Below are 23215 nucleotides of genomic sequence, written 5' to 3' on the forward strand. Positions count from 1 at the left end.
TATTCCGCCGCTCCCGCGGGAATACGTTCGGCTTTTTCCGGAATCGCTCGGCTTCTCTAAACCCAGCCGAGCCCAGCCTCGGATTGTTCGAGCGACTTGGTGGTGTTCGGCTGCTTCCGGAAGTGCTCGGTTCTCCCGGGGAGTCTGTTCGGCTCTTTCCGGAATCACTCGGGCGTCCCCCGCCTCCGGCTCAGCCTCGGCTTACCCGCGCCAGACCCGAACGCGCTCGGCTATTTCCGCTGGAGGCGGGCCTGGCCGCTCGGAACCGCGGCGGCGGCGGAGGCGGGGATCCCGCGGCTGCGGCGACGGCGGCCGCGGTGGAGCCACCGGGTGGGCTCGGCTCGCCTTGACGGCGGCGGTGGCGGCACGACCAGGTGAGTCCAGCCGGTCGGCGTGGCAGTTAGGGGTGGTTGTGCGCTGGAATGCAGGGCGCGCAGGCCGAGTGTGTGGCCCGGTGGAGGCCAGGACGGAGCGCTGGGCTGGATCCGGCCCCGCGGGAATTAGGGGGCGGCAGGGAGGGGGAGCCGCGTGGGGCGCAGGCCTCGGCTCGACTCGGCGGCTATGCAGCCTGCCCGGGACAGTGGGGACGGAGTGGGGGCCCCAGGCAGAGACGGGGGGAGCTGGAGCCGCAGCTCCTAATGGAAGGTGGCCCTGCCTATGGTGGGAGCGCCGAGCCGTAATAGGGGGCGCCCAGGCATTGTGTGGAGCATAACTGGGGGCGGAGAATCGGGGGTCGACCCCACTTCCGGTCCACGCAGTCCGCAGTGCATGTCTGCACACGCGTGAGCGCGCACCGGCCCTGAGTCCCAGCCAGGCCTGCTGACCCGCTCCCCTACCCCGCCTCTTGGATTCGGGGCGCGCACACCAGGGCGTGTGCAAACGTGTGCACACCGGGACGCGGGTGCAAGCGGTCCCGGGCTGTCCTGGGCAGGTGGCTACAGGCCCTTTCTTCGATGCCCCTTCCCTGGGCCTCAGTTTCCCCACCTGTGGAAAAAAGTTGGGCACTGGGGAGCGGGGAGACCCTGCTTTCTGCTCGTACACCTCCTGGGACCCCTGGTGACCGGCGAGTACTGACTGGAACTTATACCTGGTACTCAAGGCCCTGCACAGGTGGGCTTCTCACTTTTTTTTACCAGCCCTCATGAACTCCTGGCAAGCAGCTTCCCTCCACCTGGCCTTCGCATGAACATTCCCTTTGCTCGGTGCACCCTCCCAGCCTCCGAGGACCCTGCCCCCACCTGGGTGCTCCCAGCCCCCTCTCTCAGACCGTGCAGGGTGGCATGTCTGTGTTCAGCTCTGTCTCCCCCAGACTAGGGGGTCCTGGGTTGATCATCGCCCTCATCTGGCAGCACACCCCACCCCCTTTGGGAGCCGCAGTGCACCCCTGCCATCTGCTCTGGGTCTGAGTTCCCCTCAGGCTGCCGACCCCACCCTGCATGTTTTAAGCAGCCTACTGGGGACCCCCTGTGCTGAGCCAGGCCGAGGACCGTCGTGCCCCCCAGCTTGTTCCTTCCCCACAGAGCCCTGAGATCCACCAGCATGAACTCACCTCCAGGCCTTTGCTTGTGGGGGGGACTCCACCAGGACCTCCTTCCCTCCACTTTGCTCCCCTGCTGCCTCCTTTGGGCCTCAGTTCACCTGACCCCTTGTTAGGGCTTCCTTAACCCTTCCCCCCCACCCCTCCACCACTGCAGTTCTGTCCACTGCTTACAACTTTCTGGCCACACATGACCCACCCTTCTTTGCCTCTGTCAGGGGTGGATCTGGGTTTGAATTCTGGGCTCTTCTTGACCCTGAACAAATATCTTTGTGTTCTGAGCCTCAGTTTCCCCCATCTCTAACAAAGGCAATGAGGCACTTTTTTACTGAGCATGTAGCATGCCCTGGGCGAGTTCCAAAAGCTCTGCTCCCAAAGACCCAAAGAGGGGCTGCTATTGTACCCATTTTACAGATGGGGAAACTGAAGCCCAGAAAGGGGTAGGGAGTAACCCAAGGGCGCTCAGTGAGTCAGGGGACTTGAACCCAGGATTTGGACCCATCTTTGAGTTGAGGCGTGAGGGGTCCAAGCCCAGCTGACTGCCCTGCCCTTCTCCCCCCAGGTCCGCGTCCCCGGCCGAGCATGGTGGCTGCCTGTGCCCTTGGCTCCCTTGGAAGAGCCACCAGCCTCAGGCGCCGATGGCCCCACACGTGAGGGAGTGAGTGGCCCATCCCGGCCCCTCCAACTGATGGGGGACTCAGCAGCCGAGTGATCTGAAACACACTGCAGACCCCTCCCACCTGTTGACTGATGGTGGACCCAGTGACAAGGGACCCTGGTCAGGGTCGTAGCGCAATGGTAGAAAGGGAGGTGTGAGCAGCCCACCTGGCCTCACCTGGTTTTAATTCCACTGTCTCAACTTCATGGTAAACACAGGGGTCTGAGTGCCCCAAACTAGCCCAGCAGGCCCTACCGGCCCCTAAACCAGCCAATGGGGCCAGTAGGGCCCCCAGCAGCTGCTTGACTGTCTGGACCCCATCCTGCCCAGCCATGGCAGGCGCTGAGGGCTTCCAATACCGCGCACTGTACCCGTTCCGCCGAGAGCGGCCCGAGGATCTGGAGCTGCTGCCAGGGGATGTGCTGGTGGTGAGCCGGGCGGCCCTGCAGGCACTGGGCGTGGCTGAGGGCGGCGAGCGCTGCCCACAGAACGTGGGCTGGATGCCCGGTGTCAATGAGCGCACACGGCAGCGCGGTGACTTCCCCGGCACCTACGTCGAGTTCCTGGGGCCTGTGACCCTGGCTCGGCCTGGCCCCCGCCCACGTGGCCCCCGCCCACTACCTGCCCGGCCCCGAGATGGGCCCTCCGAGTCAGGTGAGCAGCCACATAATGGCGGGGTCCTGGCCTGGGGCTCTCCCCTCAGACTCTCAGTTCTTTCCAGTGGGGTGATGGTGCCTCTGTCAGGGAAGCAGGAGGAGTAAGGCCATGGGTCATTCTGCCAATTGATTGTACAGCTTTCGAGGGCTGGGCCCAGTTTAGGGTGCTGGAGACTAGCAGTGGACACAGGCCTGGCCCTGCCTTCATGGAACTTCTGGTTAAAGAAATAACGAGGATGTGGTTAGGATGTGACGCATGCCATGAAGAAGGAGCCATGCATGGGGAGGGCTAGGGGTGGAATGTTCTGGAGCAGCAAGGATGAAGGCCGTGAAGTGGGATAGAATGGCAGGTTCAGGGACCAGCTGGCAGGAGGCCCCATATGATACAGTGGAATGAGGAAGTGGAGGCAGCAGCGGCTGGGCCCCAGGAGTTGTGGGAAGAGCATGAGATTCATTGCAGTCTGTCAAGGAACCTTCTCTTTTACCCCGGATTCCAAAATGAGGAGTGCTGCAAAGCTCAGGATGGGACAATCAGCTGAGGCCACACAGTGCAGTGAGGCATGAGGACCCCCATGCCCCGAAGCTCAGGTATCCCTGCTTCCAGGGTTGCTTTTGAGAGCAGGGAGTTGAGAACAGCATGCCCCAAAACTCTGCCATATGCCAGGCAACGGTGTGGGTTCCAGCTTGGGAAACTGAGGCCTGGGTGAGGAGTCCTCCTGGCTGATGCATGGTGAGCACGTATATGGGTCCAGTCTGGTCTGACCTGACCCTCCAGCAGTCTCATGAGGTTCCGTGCACAGAGGGGGAAACAGATGCAAGAGGGTCACCTAGTGTACCCAGGAGGCTGAGAGACACCGAGGTCCTCCTGGTCTCATGCAAGAGGGACACTAATGCCCAGAGAAGGTCGGGCCAGAATCCCCCAGCTGAGAGCAGAGTGGGGACTCTGTGGCGGCTCAGCATCTGGCATCTCCAGGGCCTGGGCCTGTATCCCGCCTCAGCCTGAGGAGCAGGAGGCCCCATCTGGGCTCCTGGCCAGAATCTGCCTCTGCCCCTGGTAACAGCCGCCTCCCTCCCCAGCCTGGCCTTGGTCCAGCCACCGCACACAGCCCCACGCAGGGTGGCCGCCCAGCCCGCCCTCCAATCCTTCCAGGGCCATGTGACCTCGCCCAGGTCAGCCTGCTCCAGGCCTCAGTTTCCTCATCTGGAAACCACAGGGTTTCTGCTGCTCTGGGATCTGGGGACAAGCTGAGGCTGCCTGCATTTCTGCCATTCAGCCCCACGTGGGGAGCTGAGGCAGAGCCTCAGTGTCGCCTGGGCTGTGTCACAACAGGCAGGTTGTCCCACTCAGAGCCTCAGCTTGTTGTGTTTAAAATGAGGGTGATGCCTGTTCCGCAGGGACTCCCCACTGGTTTACAAACTGATCACAGACAAGTTTCAGGGTTGAGTTATCAGAACCGTCCTTACCCCGCCCCCATCCAGGGTGCCGCCTCCCCCCTTTGCCTTGTTCTTTTTTTTTTTTTTTTTTGGCATTTTCTGCGCAGCTGGGCCCTTCTCCAGCTTGTGGCGCCACCTGGCCCATCACTCAGGAGGCCCCACAGGCCCCGGCTTGCCCCTGCTGCGTCCCAGGGCGTCCCTGCCGAGGGCCAGAGCTGGATCAAATGGTGGCAGTGGAGGCAGAAGCTCAGAGCGGGAAATACAGGCCAAGTAGGGGCTGGGCCCAGGGCTGCCTGGCCACTGGGAGTGAGTTCAGTGGCTTAGAAAGAGAGCGGGGAATACTTTTTTAAAGGCAAAATGACTAAGAAAATGGAGGAAGATCCTTAGGAAAAGGTGTTTCAGTCCACAAGGATATTTCCCTTTTATTCCTTTTCAACTCCTTTGTTTTCCCACCAAGAAGGAAAGATGATGCCATTGGCCCATTTCTCATTTGAGGAAACTGAGAGGGCAGGCCTCATGCCCGAGGCTGCATAGCTGGGCACTAGCGGAGCCCAGACCCTGGCATATGAGTTTCCTCTGGCCGCCATAACAAAGTGCCACAAACTGGGCAGCTTCCAATAACAGGCATGTATTCCTTCTCAGTTCTGGAGGTCAGAAGTCCAAACTGAAGGTGTCGGCAGGGCTGCGCTCCCTTTGGAGGCTCTAGGGAGGATCCCTCCTCATCTCTTCCAGCTTCTGGTGGCTCCAGGCATTCCTGGGCTTGTGGCCACATCACTGCAGTACCTGCCTCTGTCTTCATATGGCGCTCTCCTCTGTGTGTTTCCGTGTCTTCTCTTCCTCTAAGGATACTGCTTCTTGGGTTTAAGATCTGCCCTAAAGCCAGCATGATCTACCTCATTTTGAGATCCCTGACTTAGTTACAGGAGCTCTGTTGGCACAGTGATGAAGAGCTGCTAAGCAAAAGGCTGGCAGTTGGAATCCACCAGCTGCTCCTTGGAAACCCTATGGGGTAGTTCTACTTTGTTCTATAGTGTCTCTGTGAGTTGGAGTGGACTCGACGGCAATGGGTTTGGCTTTTGTTTTTTACTTAATTACAAGGATCCCTGGTGGAGCAGTGGTTAATCAGGGCTGCTAACCAAAAGGTACAAGGTTTTAATCCATCAACGGCTCCATGGGAGAAAAGACCTGATCTGCTCCCGTAAAGATTACAGCCTAGGAAACCCTATGAGGCAATTCTACTCTATCCTGTAGGATCGCTATGAGTTGGAATTGACTTGGTGGCACAGGACATCAACTTGGTTACTGTTGGCAAATACCCTATTTCCAAATAAGATCACATTCACAGGTACCAGGGTTTAGGATATGGACATATCTTTTGGGGGGATACAATTTAACCCACCACCCCTGGTTTCTGAAGTTATGTAACCTCCTGATACTTTGACCCAGAACATTGTTGCCCACCAACTCAGCCCACCTCACTCTTCCAGCTGGAAAACTGAGGGGTACCACAGGCAGGGTGAGGGGCTGGGCCCTGCCAGGGACCTCAGCAACATGCCATCCCCTCCCTCCCACCAGGCCTCACACTCCCTGACCTGCCTGAGCAGTTCTCCCCTCCCGACGTGGCACCCCCCATTCTGGTGAAGCTCGTGGAGGCCATTGAGCGGACAGGTGAGCCTCAGGCCGTGGACCAGCCCCTGGATTCTGCTTGCATACCTCTGGTGATGGGCAACTCATCCCTTCACAGGGCTGCCTGGCTCACTCTGTGTGGGAAGATTCCCTTCCTGAGGCTGAGCCTGAATGCTCTGGGCCCGTATGTTGAGTAGGGAGACAAATGACAACCCCAAGAGGGAGAAGGGAACGTGGACACCCTATCCAGCCCTCTGCCAGGGTCTCCCTCACCTCGCTTTGTTATTTCTGGTCTCCAAAGTTAGACTGGGGGAGGGGGTTGAGGAGCCACCCCAGGCCCCACGCGGGTGGGGGACAGGATTTGAGAGCTGGCCTTGCCATCTCGGGTGGAGCTCACCCTCTGCCCTACCCACACAGGGCTGGACAGTGACTCCCTCTACAGGCCGGAGCTGCCTGCCCCGCGCACAGGTGAGGGGAGGTGTCGATGGGCAGGGGAGGACCCGCCCTCGAATGGCCTGGCGGCGACCCAGGAACATACAGACGTGTGCTCCTTGCCCCCGCAGACTGGTCCTTGAGCGATGTGGAGCAGTGGGACGCGGTGGCTCTGTCGGACGGCGTCAAGGGCTTCCTGCTGGCACTCCCGGCACCCCTGGTGACGCCCGAAGTCGCGGCCGAGGCGCTCCGGGCCCTGCGGGGTGAGCCTACAGGGGTGGTCCAGGCACGGGGCCAGGGCGGGCTGCAGCAGCTGCGGCTCACCAAAGGGCGTCCGCCTTCTTTCCGCAGAAGGCGCGGGGCCCGTGGGCCCGGCGCTGGAGCCACCGACGCTGCCGCTGCATCGCGCGCTCACACTGCGCTTCCTGTTCCAACACCTGGGTCGTGTAGTCAGGCGCGCCCCAGCCCCAGGTCCCGCCGTCCGCGCCCTGGCCGCTGTCTTCGGGCCGCTGCTGCTCCTGCACGCGCCGCCGCCGCCGCCTTCGCCGCCACCAGGGGGTGCACCAGACGGGTGAGCAAGGAGGCCAGCGTGGGAGGGGCGGGGCCGCGCAAACGGAGGAGTGGGTCCAGCTGGGGTGCGGGGCTTGATTAGCCGTGGAAGGGGAGGGGCTGTAAGACTAAAATAGGGGGCGTGGATGGGGCCCACAAGTGGGCGGGGTTCTACTTGGGGAAGGAGAAAATAAAACAAGGGGTGGGATTTCTAGCCCGGAGTAGGGATCCTAGACCAGAGAGAGGGATGTGGGTGGGGCTCCTCGCCCTCAACCCAGGGCCCCCCAGTTACCCACCTCAGGGTCTCTCCCAGTAGTACTACAGCACCCTCAACTTCACTGCCTCACCTCAGGCCCTGGATTTTTGTTCGTTGTATGAGAATTTGATGAGTACCTATTACGTACACATAACTAACAGTTGTCCTCCACCCCCCCATACTGCCAGCAGCATGTTCCCCTCTTCACCACTCACATCGTCACTCATGCATATCCCCTGGTGTTCGAGCTCACGCACCCGTGTGCACACATGTGTGCAGACACGTGCTACCCAGCGCTAACCGCACCCCCTCTCTCCAGGATTGAGCCCAACCCAAGCCCAGACTTCCCTGTGAGGCTGGTGGAGAAGTTGCTTCAGGAATACCTGGAGGAGCAAGAGGTCGTTCCCCCAGGTGACCCTCCATTCTGTTATTATCTCTTATTATCGGCTGGGGGTGGTGGCGTAAACACTGGGTCCAGGGCCCTGCCGCTATCAGTAGGCCTGGTCATAATAGGAGGTGGCTGAAATATACAGTCAGTGCTCAATATGCATTTGTTTTTCTGTCCCCCAGCACTGCCGCCTAAACCTCCCAAGGCAAAGCCGGCCCCCGGGGGCCTGGCCAATGGGGGCAGCCCACCCTCCCTGCAGGATGCTGAATGGTACTGGGGGGACATCTCCAGGTAAGGGAGCCAGTGGGGCTTATGGGAGAGCTATGGGTGGCTCCAGAGCCTTGAGGGGTGACCCGTGTGGTGTGCGAGGCCGTGTGGTGGGCAGGGCCTAGAGGAGCAGTGTCTCTGCTGTAGCCCCAATCCTGGGTCTCCTTGCCAGGGAGGAGGTGAACGAGAAACTCCGAGACACACCTGACGGTACTTTCCTGGTCCGAGATGCATCAAGCAAGATCCAGGGAGAGTACACGCTGACACTCAGGTGGGAGCTTGTCCCTTCAGGTGTGACCCTGGAGTCAGAGGTCACAGAAGGGGGCAGGAAGACATCAGGTCAGAAAAACTGTATAGGGCATGGGACGTGTGTGGTGTCACAGCCAGGAGACCTGGGGACAAGGTCTGGTGGGAGCCTAGGAGGTCAGCCTTTGGGTGGGTCCTATTGGGCACTGACGCTCCATCTCCCCTCAGGAAAGGCGGCAACAACAAGCTGATCAAGGTGTTCCACCGTGATGGCCACTATGGCTTCTCGGAGCCGCTCACCTTCTGCTCCGTGGTGGACCTCATCACCCACTACCGCCATGAGTCACTGGCCCAGTACAATGCCAAGCTGGACACGCGGCTGCTGTACCCCGTGTCCAAGTACCAGCAGGTTTGGGCCGGGAGCAGGAGGTCGGGAGGGATGTGCCTGGCCAGGCCTTGGGTCTGAGTCTCCCCGTGACCCCTGCGAATGCCCTCAGGACCAGATTGTCAAGGAGGACAGCGTGGAGGCGGTGGGCGCCCAGCTCAAGGTCTACCACCAGCAGTACCAGGACAAGAGCCGCGAGTATGACCAGCTGTATGAGGAGTACACACGTACCTCTCAGGTACCCTGGGGGGAGACTGAGGCACAGAGGGGCAGTGTGAGACCAGAAGCAAGACTGCCAGCCTCTGAGACTGTGGGAACAAGCTATATACTTACAGGTCGCAGAGCCAACCGTTAGCGCTGGGGGCTGCTTTAAAAGTCTAGTCATAAACATACATAGAGGAAACAGTACCAGGGAAAAACTCACCAAGGTTAATAGGAACAGCTGAGTGGTACCTGGGGGTGCCCTGCTTGAGCCTCTGCATCTCTCTGGGCCTCAGTTTCCCCATCTGTAAAGTGGAACCAAAACCAAACCCATTGCCATTGAGTCGACTCCAACTCATGGTGACCCATTAGAACACAGTAAAATTGCTCTATAGCATTTTCTTGGTTGTGATCTTTACAGAAGCAGTTTGCCAGGTTTTCTTCCACGGTGTCGCTGGGTGGGTCTGAACCACCACCATTGAAGTTGGTAGCCAATCTCAAACCGCTTGCACCACCCAGGCTTCTTGTCAAATGGAGCAATTGACCTTTTCATTCCCTTCAACCAGGACGTTATTCAAAATGTCAATAATAACCTGGTGGAGGGTCAGTGGGGACACAGGAACAGAGTTCATCAGAAAGGGCAGTGTGTTTTAACATGGTGCCAGGTTTCATCACTCAAGGGTCATGTTCATAAACTTCTCTTCCAAATCAAGACGCAGCAACCTCAGATGCAATGCCCCATCTTGGGCTGAGAATCGCTGAGTCCCCCCTGCAGCCCCTGACGGGTCAGTGGAGGCTTTGAGTGGATGAGATGCCCAACCAGGTCGGTTATAGATATTATGACCTCAGACGTGCCGTAGGCCCTCTGAACCTCAGTTTCCCCATTAATAGTTTTAACTTTGTGGTGGGCTGTTGGAAAGTTCTATGAGATGATGCATGGCAGGTGTTAAATGTGTTGTTAATTCTCAGCAATGCTGCAGGTCCAAGTATTCACGGGTGCCCAAATGAGGGCATAAAGGAGGAGGGGGTTTTGAAGGCTGAATAGCAGTTCGCTCGATGCTGCAGGAGCCAGAGGACTGGCACTTCTAGTGGAGGGAACAGCCTGAGTAAAGGCTCCAGGCAGAGTTGGGATCTGCTTTCACCCTCCATGAGGAGCTTGTGGAGAGGACCCAGGAGATGTTGAGATCTACCCCTTCCTCCAGGAGCTACAAATGAAGCGCACCGCAATCGAGGCCTTCAACGAAACCATTAAGATCTTTGAGGAGCAGGGCCAGACGCAAGAGAAATGCAGCAAGGAATATCTGGAGCGATTTCGGCGTGAGGGCAACGAGAAGGAGATGCAGAGGTGAGTCTGGCACTCCTGCCCTGCTCCTCTCCATCCTCATCTGGTGCAGGGCACATGGGGAAAGGCAAGAAATGGGGGCAGCCGGGGCTTTTTCTGCCTGGGTGAATGGGCGGTTGAAATGGGCTGTGAAGGATGAATAGGAGTTTGCCGGAAAGAGAAGTCACAGGAAAGAGGACAAAGGTTTAGAGGTTGGAAACACATAGTTTGGTGCAAAAGAGTGTCCTTAAGGGAACCACCCTGGGAGCCGTCTGAGGCCTCTGAGCTGCCCTCCCACAGGATCCTGCTGAACTCAGAGCGGCTCAAGTCCCGCATTGCTGAGATCCATGAGAGCCGCACGAAGCTGGAGCAGGAGCTGCGGGCGCAGGCCTCGGACAACCGGGAGATCGATAAGCGTATGAACAGCCTCAAACCTGACCTCATGCAGCTGCGCAAGATCCGAGACCAGTACCTTGTGTGAGTGCCCATGCTCGCCTGTGTACCCTCCATTAGCACAGGGCACTCAGTGATCCCTGCAGCCGCCTGCCCTTGCTTCCTCCACCATGCAGCCCTGCTCAGCCCCAGTGACTCCTCTTCTGTCCACTAGCCCCTGCTCTTGGAATTCAGCCCCAGCCTTTGCCTCCTGGGCCCTTTGGAAGGGCTCCGTGGGTTAGCTGCACCTTCTGACTGGGAGGCTGCAGTAGCCGTGGCCTGGGTGTAAATCCCGGCTCTGTCCACTGACCCATTATGGATGACAGCAAGGGGTTCCCCCTCCTCTAGGGCTGTGGAACATTGATGTGCACCCGCTGTGTGTCAGGCGCATGCTAGCTGATTTTGTGTTCTTGAAACCCTTTGTAAAGTTTCCCCTTTACATCCGGGGAAACTGAGGCACGGAACAGACAGCTGCCCTGTGCAAAGGCCAACAGGACTAAGCCTCTCATGATAAAGCCTTGTCTGGTTTGGCACGTTCTAGGTCACTGAGTGTTCACAGAGGCAGAATAGTGATTCCAACACCATCCTAACTCGGTTTCTGGTGGGGGCGGGGGAACCTATCAAGGTTCAGCTGCCCTTGGCCAAGCGGAGGCTGCCCCCATGTGGCCACCGAGGGTATCGTCCCCAGAACTTGCCTTCCTAGGTCAGCGCCTGCCTTGCTGCAGCCTTGATTTCGGTATTGGCAGAAGTGACATGAAGCCAGTTTTTCTTTCTTCTTTCAGGTGGCTCACCCAAAAAGGTGCCCGGCAAAAGAAAATCAACGAGTGGTTGGGGATCAAAAATGAGACTGAAGAGTAAGTGACCATCTGGAGGAGGGCAAGGAGGGCTTCCTTGGAAAGGGACCATTTTTAATGGGTTTTGAAGGGTGCATAGGAGTTCGCCAAGGCTTCCTTGAGGAGGAGTCATTTTTGATGGGTTTCGAAGGATGAGTTCACCAGAGAGGATAAGTTTTTGTCTGAGCAACAGGGATACCTTGGCTGCTAGTGGGTGAATGACCAGGGTGGCCCCCCTCTCTGCTGCCCTCCCAGCCAGTATTCCCTGATGGAGGACGAGGACGACCTTCCACACCATGAGGAACGGACGTGGTATGTGGGCAAGATCAACCGCACACAGGCCGAGGAGATGCTGAGCGGCAAGCGGGACGGCACCTTCCTCATCCGTGAGAGCAGCCAGCGGGGCTGTTACGCCTGCTCTGTGGTGTGAGTGCTGGGGACCAGAGGGGCAGGGGTCTATTCCTGTCTTCTTTGAGCACTCATTGAGCACTTGCTGCGTGCCGAGCTTTGAGAAGACAGCAGGGAATAAGAGATTGTCAGGGCAGGAGAGGAGGCACTGGGATGGTGCCCAGGCAGGAGATTGGGCCCTGGGGGGCTGGGGAGGGTAGGATGACCAGGGATGGCAGCAGGGCGGTGGGACAGGGCCTGGGGAGCCTAGGGCCCCATGTGACACACCGGCTGGCCCGTATCCACAGGGTAGACGGCGACACCAAGCACTGTGTCATCTACCGCACAGCCACTGGCTTTGGCTTTGCAGAGCCCTACAACCTGTACGGGTCACTCAAGGAGCTGGTGTTGCACTACCAGCACGCCTCACTGGTGCAGCACAATGATGCCCTCGCTGTCACACTGGCCCACCCTGTGCGTGCCCCAGGGCCTGGGCCCCCACCTGCCGCCCGCTGACCACCCTGTGCCCAGCACCCACCGAGCTGAGCCGCCACAAGCCACCTGTGCACAGAGGCTGGGATGGAGCCATGGACCCGCACAGCTGTGGCTCTGGCTTCCCTCTCTGCCTCTTCTCCCTGGTGTTCTCAGTTTGACGGCCTTCTCTTCGTCTCTCTCTGAGTTTCTTTCTCTTTCTCTGTTTGTCTCAGTCTGTCTGTCTCTGTCTCTCTGAGCCTCTATTTCTTCTCTCTTCGTCTCTCTGTCACTCTTTATCTCTGTCTTTGTCTCAGTATCTTCTCTCTGTCTGTCCTTCCTTTGTCTTCCTCTTTCTTTTTCCTCTTTCTCTTTCTTCCTGAATCTCTCTCTCTCTCTTTCCCTACCTGTCTTTGTCTGTCTTTTTCATCCCTTTCTGGTATCTGTCTTTGTCTCTGTCTCTCTCTTACTCAGTCTTTCCATACCTCTTTTTCTCTGAGTCTCTCTCTCCATCTCTTTGGGGTTCCTCTGCCCCTACTCATCCCCCCCATGGGCACTGCCCTCCCATGCCTCTGGCCATCCGGCCCCATGCGCTGCCTGTTGCAGGCCCCTGGGGTCCCTGAAACCCCTCCTGGCCGCGCCTGCCCTGTTTACAGAGGCCCCTGGGCTGCGTGGCCCCAGCCGGGCACCCTGATTTTTAAGCCATAGACCCAGGGCCCGGGCAAGAAGGAACCTTGCTAGGCCATTTCCAAGAGCCTCTGCTGTGACATTTGGGGCCGGGCGGGACCCGCCCCAGGTACCCCAACTTCCCCTCCAAACCTGAAGTGAAACCTGCCACCAGGTTCTCCCCCACGAGAGGACCTCTACCAAGAAATCCCACCTCCATCCCCACCCTGAAAATCATTAAAAATAACTGGGGCGCCAGCCCCAGCTGGCCTGGCCACAGGAATGGAGGCCTCCCTGCCGCCAGACGTGGTTGCGACACTGCCCACAGCGCCTCCACTGGAGCCGACTCAGGCCTGCTTCTTTTATCATGTTGTGATTTGATTTTACTTTTCCCTGGCGGTCAAGCCATCTCTTCTTTCCTCTTCTGGGACGAGCATCTTGATTTTTATGCTGCCGGCCCAGGTGCATTTTGTACGGTACGTTGGCGTCACAATGAATAAACCCCAGAACTGTTGGATCATGCTCATGACGGGCCTTCTCTGCAGCTGCACTAGGGGTGGGGGGGTGCCATTTGTGGGGTCCCACAACCTAGGCTTGGGGTTTAACTGACCTGCCTCTGAGGGCTGACACATACACATATACCCCATCTAGCTGAGAGTTCAGAGGTGAGGGACCTGCCTGGGGTCACAAAGGAGAGAGATCCGAACCTTGAGCTAAGGCCCGGGCCTGCCCAGGGTAACCTAGATCCTGCCTGGCTCCTCAAGGGCCTCTAAATTCACCTCCCCCCGCCCCATGCCAGCCCAGAGGGGCCATTGTGCCCTCATGGGCCCCCCTTTTCCTCAGCCCCTCTACCCAGCATTGGAGGCCCCGCCTGGCCTTCTGACCCCCTCTGTACACCTGCCCCTTGGCCCCCACATGCTACCACCAGGTCCCAGGAGGTGCCCGAGCTGGGTCACATTGGCACACCCTGCCCCACAGCATCCTCCACCTGGACTCTGGTTAACCACTCTCCGTTCTCCTCAGGGTTCCTGTCCCTTGGCTTAGCTCTCCCCCCACCCCAGGGTCCCTTTCCCTCTGCCCTGGCCAAGTTTTTGTCCTTTTTTCCCCTTCCCAGATGGGCCTCTTGTCCCAGCACACCCAGCAAAGGTGCAAAGGAACGAATAAAGGACAGCCTCTCATGACCTTTGGCCCAGCTTATCTGCTGGGCTCTTGGGGACAGGAGCTTCCTCCCTTGGCCTCAGAGCTCCTGAGCCTTCCTGGCCTCTGCCCCTGCCCTACTCCTAGTTAGGAGATGCCCTGGATAGAAGACACAGGATAAAGCTCTCTGACCTCAGGCAGGCTGAGCTGGGCCACCAATAATCCACTGTGGCCTCTTCCCAGTCCTTGCACTCAACCACCAGCTATGTGCCCTTGGGAAAGCTGCCTCCCCTCTGATCCAACATTTCCGCATTGCCAGTAGTCATTACTCTCCATCAGGACCTTCTGAGGGTTTGATAAAATGTGGGTTGTGCCCAGAGAAGTGGTTTTGTGCTGTCAACGTCCAATCGACTCAGACTCAGCAGCCCCACGTACAACAGAACAAAACACTGGTCCTGCGCCATCCTCACAACTGTTGCTATGTTTGAGCCGGTTGTTGCAGCCACCATGTCAATCCATCTCAAGTGTCTTCCTCTTTTTTGTTGACCCTCTACTTTCCCAAGCATGGCGTCCTTTTCCAAGGACTGGTCCCTCATGTCCAAAGACAAAGTCTCACCATCCTCACTTCTAAGGAGCATTCTGGCTATACTCCTGCCAAGACAGATTCGTTCTTTATTCTGGTAGTCTGTGGTATATTCGATATTCTTTGCCAACATCATGATTCGAAGCATCAATTGGTCCTGCTTGAAGCAGGTGGGCACTAAATCCTGCAGTTACTATTACATTTTCACTGGGAAAATTGTAGCACTTAGATTTATTGTTATTTCTTCAGTGGAGCTCAGCATAGGGTGAACACTCCTATCCAAAATCAAACTGTTGTTCCAAGTCTGGGGGAGGCTTCCAGGAGAAAGTGGGCTTTACAAAGGGCTGGGGCAAGGGGCAGAGGACTCGTTCAGCCCCCGGAGACTTCAGGGAAACTCTGGTGTCTGAAACTGCTGTTACCACCACGTGCTGAGGCTTCCCCAGAACTGAGCAGGGGGAACAACCCCAAGGCAGCTGGGGGTTTTCTCCCCTCTCAGTTCAGCCTCCTGCTGGCTTTTAAGCAAACCAAACCCATTGCCATTGAGTGGATTCCGACTCATAGCGACCCTATTGGACAGAGTAGAACTGCCCATAGGGTTTCCAAGGAGCGGCTGTTTGGATTTGAACTGTTGACCTTTTGGTTAGCAACTGAAGTCTTAACCACTGCACCATCAGGGCTCCCTGGGCCTTTTGAAAAAATCTGAAGATCTCAGTTATTCCCCCAACACATCTTCCTCCATGCCTTTTTCTGGGCTATTTTCTTGCTTGCTCTGCTGTCCTGTGTCCAACTCCTTCTCAACCTCACAAGGCCCACCCCCATCCCCAGCCTGGGGCAACTCTCCTGCTGCCTCTGAGCCCTCCAGGGCGGGTTTTATCCACCAAACCTCATTCTCACTCTTCTCTCTGTTTTACAGAAGAGGAGGCTGAGGCTCTGTCCCATGCCTGAGGTTGCCCAGCAGTCTGGAGTCAAACCTGGACCTGGTTGACTCCATGGGTCTGCATCCTACCTTGTCACCCCTCCCACTTAGGTAGAGCAGACATCCCACAGCTAGGGCATGCCCCCAGTCCCCCCAGGCCTTGGGTTGGAATGGAGGACCCCCAGCCTTCCTCCTTTCCCCCAGCCCGAGGTGGGGAATCCTTAGGGAAGCGAGGCATCTCTCCCTGCACTGGCTTCTGCTTTCTGGCCCAGCTGCGGCCAAGCCTGAGTCAGCCCCTCGGGACTGCGGTGGTGGGTCCAGAGGTCAGGGTTGCGGAGTCTGGGAGGGGGAGGGGGAGGGCGAGGGAGGTCCGGGGGCAGAGGAGGGGAAGTGCGAGGGGGGCCTGGGCCAAGGGAGGAGGAGGGAACCGGATAGTGGGAGCACTGGGTCCCCGAACTAGGGGCGAGCCCCCAGGGGTCCCCGGACTAGGAGCGAGGCCCCACATTGGCCGTGGGCTAAGGAGACCACTCCCCCATCTCTCTCCGGCTCTGCCTCTGAAGCCTCCACCCTACTTCTCCTCAGGGGCCTGAAGCCCCTAGCGTCTCACGACTGGGAGGAGCTAATTCTCGGAGGACAGGGGGCGAAAAGAGACTCGACAGCGCGTGACTTGGGGCCCAGGCACCTGATGGGCGTGGGGCGGGAGCCGCGGTGGAAAGTGAACACAGGTGATGGTTCCCGGGGGGCCAAGGGGTCCGAGCCAGGGAAGGGGGAGAGGCCAGAGGGGTCCAGGGGAGAGAGAGGGGTTAAGGGCGGGGGGGTCAGGACCAGGGGACGGGAAACAACAGCTGAAGGCAGACGCGGCGAGGCAGGACGCGGACCCTGAGGGGCGGGGCACCGGGAGGCGGGGACCCGGAGGCGGGGGCACTGGGGGACGGGCCGGTCGGGGGGCCGGGCCTCCGCCGGGTTCAAAGGCCGCTCACTCCCCGGACGGCAGCACCTCCACCCCGCCACCCCGCCGCAATGGTCTTGGCCCGGCTCCTGCCGTTCCTGTCGCTGTTGCTGCTGCTCGAGGTCCCCGAGGTGGCGCGCGCGTCCCCGCCAGGAGCGCTCCCCGAGGTGGCGGCCGCCTGCAAGGTAAGGACGGCGACGCGGCGGGCGGGCGGGGACCTGCGCCCTGTCCGGGGCAGGCGGCGCCTCCCCGCTCCCGGACCCAGCCGGGGAAACCCAGGGCCCGAGGGGACGCGCCGCAGGCCACCCTGCTGCGGCGCCCGGTGCCTACAGACCCCTCCACATTCAACCCCTCCCCCTGCGCTGCGCCCACACCCTCTAAAAGTAGTTTCACTTCTCTGTCCTGTCCCCATTGCTGCTCTGCCCGCCCCTCCTGAGGCTACATTGAGCACCTACTGTGTACTTATGGGGCAGAAGCCGAAGAAGCCTTCCGCTTGGGGCCCAGGGGAAGCCCAGACAAGGGTAGCAGCCTACCCCAGACCACTCGCATGCAGGAGACGCTTATTGGGTGCATTCCGACCTGGAAGGGCTCCGCGAATCTCTGGTGCGGCGCAAGCAGACGCTTCAGAGGCTCAGGGACTTGCTTATGGCCGGCATACACCAGCTCTGTGCCATCCCCCTGCCTGAGTGGAAGTCAGCACCTATTAGGCGCCGCCTCTGTACAGTCGGGCTTGGGAGGTGTGCACGTGGGCCCGTTGGGAGCAGGAGTAAACAAGGAGCCAGCTCACCAAGGCTCTGGAGATGAAGTGGCAGAGATGTGCATGCATTAGTCTCCTGTGGTATGCACCTCCAAAAAGGCAGGGTTGAGGGTGGCGGCGGCCAGAAATGTGTATGAGAGTTTACTGCATGCAGCCCCTCAGACCAAGGGGTTTCTCCTTCCTCCTGCAGCCAGGATGCCTGGTGGAAAGCAAAGGCTGTGCACACATTGTGTCTATTCTTTCCAAGTCTGTGTCCCACTCCTTTTGCAGAAGAATTGAGATTTAGGGAGGTTTGGGGGCATAGCAGGTCCCTGGGTGGCACAAGCAATTTGTGCTAGACTACTAACCTAAAGGTTGGCAGTTTGAACCTACCCAGCAGCACCATGAAAGAAAGACCTGGCAATCATCTGGCTCCATAAAACTTACAGCCAAGAAAACTCTATGGAGCAGTTCTACTCTGTAACATGTAGGGTCACCATGTAACACATTGGGCCACCATGAGTTGGAATCTACTCTGCGGCAACAGGTTTGCATTTTTGGGGGGGAGACACGGCAAAGCCTCAGCGCTAGGGTTCCCCTGGGTTAGGTCTGGAAAGAGTGTGAGATGGAGCTCTGACTGTTTGTAGTTCCCTTTCTGCATGGGAACCAAGTGGGCTCAGAGATGACTGGAGCCTCCCAGAACTGCGCTGCCTCACACCTACTGCTCCCTGTAGGCTGGCGTCCTGTGCCCACGGGTGCCCATCAAGAACCCGGACCCACAGCCTGTCAATATCAGCCTCTACTATGAGTCACTGTGTGGTGGCTGCCGGGGATTCCTGGTCCGCGAGCTCTTCCCCACATGGCTGATGGTCATGGAGATCATCAATGTCACTTTGGTGCCCTACGGGAACGCCCAGGTGCGTGGACACCAGGGAAATCAAGGCACGTGGGGTGGGGGGGCATATGTGCCCATCTGGCCGGCCACTCCTTACCCCACTGCTTTTCAGGAACAAAATGTCAGCGGCAAGTGGGAGTTCACGTGCCAGCATGGGGAGCGTGAGTGCTTTCTCAACAAGGTGGAGGTGAGTGGCTACAGAGGCGGGCATCAGAACTGGCTTTGTCCTCCATTCAATACCAACACCATTCACCAAGTCGGTAGTGAGTGCTGGTAATGGTTTCTGGAAGACCGTGGGCTGTTCTCATGCCCTTACCTGCCCTTACCCCCCAGGCCTGCCTGCTGGACAAGCTGGAGAAGACTATAGCCTTTCTAACCATCGTCTGCATGGAGGAAATGGATGACATGGAAAAAAACCTGAAGCCCGTGAGCCATCCCTCTGTGCACACCAGGAGGGGAAAGACACCAGGGACCACAGCAGACCTAGAGTTCAATTCCTGGCTCCAAATGCCACCTGCTTTGTAGCCCCAGGAAAATAAACCCCCCCTCAAAGCCTCCATCTCTCAAAGGGAATCAGAGGATGATGGTCTCCTGGGAGCATGGGTGTATTAGAAAGGACTTCCTGGAGGAGGGCGCTCTGAGCTGGGCTTAGAAGTATGAATAGGAGGTTGCAGGGTTATAGATGGGGGGCCTCCCGTGGCACAGGGAGGTGATAGGATGGGCCTGCCTACTTCCCCAAGAGATTGTGAAGAATAACTCCCAAAGGAGTGCCTTATCTGTCCCAATCATTTATTCATTCATCAAACACTCAAGCTGTTTGTTTTTCACCATAATAAAATGTAAAAAAAAATAATAATAACCTGGGCTGCCCAAGAGGCCTCACCTTAAGGCACCCCCAACTCTGTGGGGTCAAAATGGAGGAGTCCAGAGGAGGAGGGAGCTCTTGAGGAGAGGGACCTTCAGGAGATGCTGGGGAAGGAGGGGAAAGGATGTTCCTGGTGGAGGGAACAGCATATACGGCAGTTCTGAGGAAAGTCAGGGACGGCCGGTCTGGTCTTTGGGCAGAGGGCCAAGGGGATGGGGAGGTAAAGCAGCCTGCACCTGTGCCTCGGGGGCCTCCATTCAGGTGTGTATTTTAAGCAGCCACTGCTTATGGGCATCGTTGCATGCTGCGGAGCCAACTGTCCCCCCTTCCTTTGGCTGGGGGGCCACTGGGGGACCGTTGGGGAGATAACAGGGAGGAAGTTGAAGCAACGCCCCACTTACCCACCCTCCTGCACCCTCAGTGCCTGCAGATCTATGCCCCGGAGGTGTCCTCAGACACCATCACAGAGTGCGCAACGGGGGACCGCGGCACACAGCTCATGCATGCCAATGCCCAGCTGACAGATGCTCTGCAGCCACCGCACCAGTATGTGCCCTGGGTCGTCGTCAATGGGGTAAGAACCCTGTAGCCTTCAGCCCTGTCCCCAGGCGGGAACTGTAGTGATGGAAGCACCCCTTGGGCTGGGAGGCAGGGATCAGGCAAGGGCCATTTGCAGCCCCTTTGGGGCCAGAACCAGGGTGAATGGGTTGGGGTGGTGGGTCTGTGCCCTTGAACCTGACCCTGACCCTATGCTGTCTGATTTTGTGCAGAAGCCCATGGGCCAACAGGACGAGCTCCTGAGCCTTGTTTGCCATTTGTACCAGGTAAGCTGGGCGGGGAGCACTGGGATTCAGCAGGTAGGGGATGGGTCTCTTTCCAGGACCCCAACTCATGGCCATCCCCTCCAGGGTGAGAAGCCAGATGTCTGCCAAATTGGAGCCAGGTCTCAGAGGGAAGTCTGTTTGCAGTGACTTCGGTGAAAACCCGGCTGCCCCCCTTTTTCTGATCCCCACCTCACGGCACCTGGAAAACTTCTGTGTATGAAGCCCTGACTCAGAATCTCACCCCAAGGTTAAGAATCTTGCCCCTCTGAGAATGGTGCTAAATTAAAACTCCTTAAATAAACTCTTCCGGAGGTTGTGAGTCATTTGACAAGTCAGTAAATTTCCCCCTCGGCCGACACAGTGCTGGGGCCCCTGAGAGGCCTCAGCCCTGGGCCCAGTCCCTGAGGAGCTCCCAGTCCAAGGGATGCAGAATCAGACAGACATCCTGAGTCCCTTGGGGTCAGAGATGGGCCCGAAAGTGGGGCTCAGCACTGAAGGAATTTGGAGGGGCAGTAAGGACTTTGCCTAGGGAAGTAGGGCACTAGGGCTGGGTTTTGAAGGAATCCATCAGGCAAAAATTTATTCATCAATTCAATGAACATCCCTAGCCACCCGCTTTGTGCTGAACCCACACCAGGTGATATTAAGGCGCCCGAGACACTTCCAACCCCACATGGTCATGGCTGAGCCAGAGGGTGGGAACTGGGGCTAGTGGATCCCAGAGGATGAGGCAGGAACCTTATATGGACAGTGCTGAACAATGTGTTCTCTGGGGGAGGAAATTAGGGCATTCCAGGCAAGGGGAACAGTGTATGCAAACGCAGATAGGCAAAGATGGTGGGTTTGAGGAGCCACCCAATGGGTCAAGAGTAAAATCTGGGGCTGGAATACCAGGCTGGGGCATATGAGAGTGACAGGCGTCTTAAAGGATGATTTTCAAAGAAAGAAAATCATGATGCTTATACTCAAGTAAAATGAACATGCACTCAAGATTTTATTTAACTCATTGTCAATGAGAGAAAGTGGTGAGATGTTCCACAGAGTAGAACTGCCCTGTAGGGGTTTCTAAGCGGTAAGCTTTATGGGAGCAGATCGCCAGGTGTTTTCTACTGTGAAGCCACTGGTGGGTTCGAACAGCAGCTGAGCACTTAACCATTGTGCCACCAGGGCTCCTTATAGGAATATTAGGAATACCGACATGAACATGCAAATGAAGGCAAAGTTGACTTTTTCACAGAAAAATAGCCTGAAAGAAGAATTATTCTTGGGGGTCTCACTGGGTTTGCCCTGGTATTTACATAGCTTCAGCAAGCCTTCTTCAGTTTGCTTTGCTGGAAGTTTCCAGAAGAAACCTCAGATTGGGGTTTTGAAAAGTTTTCTTCATTTGCTAACTGGTGGTGAAAAACTCGTACCAGTTTTCACCAGCAGAACCTATGGATTTGGGTCCCTGGAAGGAACAAGCTGTTCACAATCGGCAGCTAACCTAAAGGTTGGCGGTTTAAACCCACCCAGTGGCACCATAGAAAAAAGGCCTGGTGATGTGTTCCTGTAAAGATTACAGCCAAGAAAATTCTATGGAGCAGTTCTACTCTGTAGCACACAGGGCTGCCATGAGTCGGAATTGACTCAACGGCAATGGGTTTGGGGTTTTTTGGTTTACATAGAGTTTGGGCAAATTCTTCTCTTCTGGCCATCTCCACAAGATTCTTGGCCTGACAGGAAGTCGCTTTACTCATTCACCTGTAAAGCTGACTGTGTAAGCCAGGTACCAGGCCAGTTTTCCTGGAAAGACTTTGTAAGCATTGGCTCCCAAAAGTCAATATTGTTGTTGTTAGCTGCTCTTGAGTCAGCTCATGGCAACCCCATGTACGACAGAACGAAACATTGCCAGGCCCTGTGCCGTCTTCACGATGGTTGGCACGCCCGAGTCCGTTGTAGTAGCCGCTGTGTACTTTGAGTGCCTTCCAACCTAGCAGGCTCATCTTCCAGCACTGTATCAGAAAATGTTCTATTGTAATTCACTAAATTTTCATCAGCTGACTTTTGGAAGTAGATCACCAGACGCTTCTTCCTAATCTGTCTTAGTCTGGAAGCTCCACTGAAACCTGTCCACCATGGGTGACCCTCCTGGTATTTGAAATACCAGCGGTACCATACTGTGGTAGACTGACAGACGGGTGGTGGAAAGTCAAATTATGTTCTTAAAAGTGGCTGGTCAAACTATGCATATACACACTGCCCTCTTCCAGGGGATGGAACTGAATTCTGCCCACCACCACCACTTTGAGGGTAGACAGGACTTAGTGACTGAGTTCCAAAGAATAAAGTAGGGAAAAGAAAAAACAATAACTTGACCATGGAGATATCTGGCAAATACCACCTTACCCAGGTGATCAAGTCTGAAGTCACTCATAGTAAGTTGTGTGGATGCCAGGTGGCCCCCGATAAGATGTAATAAAAAATAATAGAGGCCCTCATTTCTGTGAGATTCTTCCCCAAACCCCATATCCTAATCAGGAGAAAACATCAGACAACCCAGATGGAGGCATTTTCTACAAAATACTTGTCCAAATGTGTCAAGGTCATGAAAGACAAGGAAAGCTGAGAAACTGTTAAACACCAGAGGAAATTAAAGAGACGAGCTGACTAAATGCAGTGTGGGATCTTGGCCAAGTTAACACTTTAAATAAGAACTGAAATTATGACTGATAACGCTGTATCGTGGTTGCTTAACATCCGGCAAAGCACCACCAGGATTCTCACAAATAGAAATATTAATGAATCTACCTTTTGATTAACTCCAGTGAACTGATTAGAGACTTTAATTATATCCACAGATTTCCTTCTGACATGTAATGGAGCATCGTATTTATACCCCAAAGAACAGACAGATCAGGAATATTGAAATGAATGCGGAAATCAAGGCAAAAAAATTCTTTGGGGGGATGTCCCTCCACAGGGCAGAATTCATTTGCATTTCTATAGGCAAGAATTATTTTTTTACTGTTATCAGCTATTTATAACTACAGAGTTTGTAAAATATCTTCCATAGAATCAGAATCAGCTAACCCTGAAAGGGGCCCTCTGATGCAGGGAACCAAAACCAAACCAAACCCGTTGATGTTGTAGCGGCCCTACAGGACAGAGAAGGACTGCCCCATAGGGTTTTCAACGCTGTAGTCTTTACAAAGCAGACTGCCACATCTTTCTCCCGAAGAACAGCTGGTGGGTTCAAACTGCCAACCTTTCTGTTAGCAGTTGAGTGCTTAACCACTGTACTACCTAGGCTCCTATACAGGGAACCAAAAAAAAAAAAAAGCCAAACCCACAGCCATTGAGTCTATTTCGAACATAGGGTTTCCAAGGCAGTGTCTTTATGGAAGTAGACTGCCACGTCTTTCTCCCGAAGATCGGCTGGTGGGTTCAAACTGCCAGTCTTTTTGGTTAGCAGCCGAGTGCCTTAACCACTGCATCATCAGGGCTCCTTATGCAGAAACAGCGAGTCTTATATGTAAAGGGCAAGATAGTAAATAGTCTGTGTAGGCCATACAGACTCTGTAGAAAC

The 23215-nt window shown here is 56.4% G+C and overlaps 2 protein-coding genes across 2 annotated transcripts; both read left to right on the forward strand.

Moving 5' to 3' along the window:
* Positions 1 to 217: 217 nt before the first annotated feature.
* PIK3R2 (phosphoinositide-3-kinase regulatory subunit 2) lies at positions 218 to 13259 on the forward strand. Its single transcript, XM_049877428.1, has 16 exons — positions 218 to 374; positions 2100 to 2849; positions 5861 to 5953; positions 6329 to 6379; positions 6475 to 6606; positions 6695 to 6914; positions 7468 to 7559; positions 7719 to 7827; positions 7976 to 8074; positions 8278 to 8458; positions 8547 to 8672; positions 9838 to 9980; positions 10257 to 10433; positions 11171 to 11242; positions 11477 to 11647; positions 11917 to 13259. The coding sequence occupies exons 2-16, from the start codon at positions 2528 to 2530 to the stop codon at positions 12122 to 12124; spliced, it is 2196 nt and encodes a 731-aa protein (XP_049733385.1). The 5' UTR covers positions 218 to 374; positions 2100 to 2527; the 3' UTR covers positions 12125 to 13259.
* Positions 13260 to 15818: 2559 nt separating this feature from the next.
* IFI30 (IFI30 lysosomal thiol reductase) lies at positions 15819 to 19963 on the forward strand. The gene is made up of 8 exons (XM_049877429.1): positions 15819 to 16106; positions 16376 to 16515; positions 17801 to 17983; positions 18074 to 18148; positions 18295 to 18387; positions 19248 to 19400; positions 19597 to 19650; positions 19735 to 19963. The coding sequence occupies exons 1-8, from the start codon at positions 16067 to 16069 to the stop codon at positions 19795 to 19797; spliced, it is 801 nt and encodes a 266-aa protein (XP_049733386.1). The 5' UTR covers positions 15819 to 16066; the 3' UTR covers positions 19798 to 19963.
* Positions 19964 to 23215: the final 3252 nt, after the last annotated feature.

Source organism: Elephas maximus, chromosome 3, assembly GCF_024166365.1.
Source record: "Elephas maximus indicus isolate mEleMax1 chromosome 3, mEleMax1 primary haplotype, whole genome shotgun sequence".
Classification (NCBI taxonomy): domain Eukaryota; kingdom Metazoa; phylum Chordata; class Mammalia; order Proboscidea; family Elephantidae; genus Elephas; species Elephas maximus.

Bases quoted from the DNA above. Each gene is read 5' to 3' on its own strand.
- PIK3R2 (XM_049877428.1), top strand. From the start codon at position 2,528: ATGGCAGGCGCTGAGGGCTTCCAATACCGCGCACTGTACCCGTTCCGC. The intron at 7,828-7,975 runs GTAAGGGAGCCA...TCTCCTTGCCAG, and splicing joins TACTGGGGGGACATCTCCAG to GGAGGAGGTGAACGAGAAAC. The intron at 8,075-8,277 runs GTGGGAGCTTGT...ATCTCCCCTCAG, and splicing joins GAGTACACGCTGACACTCAG to GAAAGGCGGCAACAACAAGC.
- IFI30 (XM_049877429.1), top strand. From the start codon at position 16,067: ATGGGCGTGGGGCGGGAGCCGCGGTGGAAAGTGAACACAG. The intron at 18,388-19,247 runs GTGAGCCATCCC...CTGCACCCTCAG, and splicing joins TGGAAAAAAACCTGAAGCCC to TGCCTGCAGATCTATGCCCC. The intron at 19,401-19,596 runs GTAAGAACCCTG...GATTTTGTGCAG, and splicing joins CCTGGGTCGTCGTCAATGGG to AAGCCCATGGGCCAACAGGA.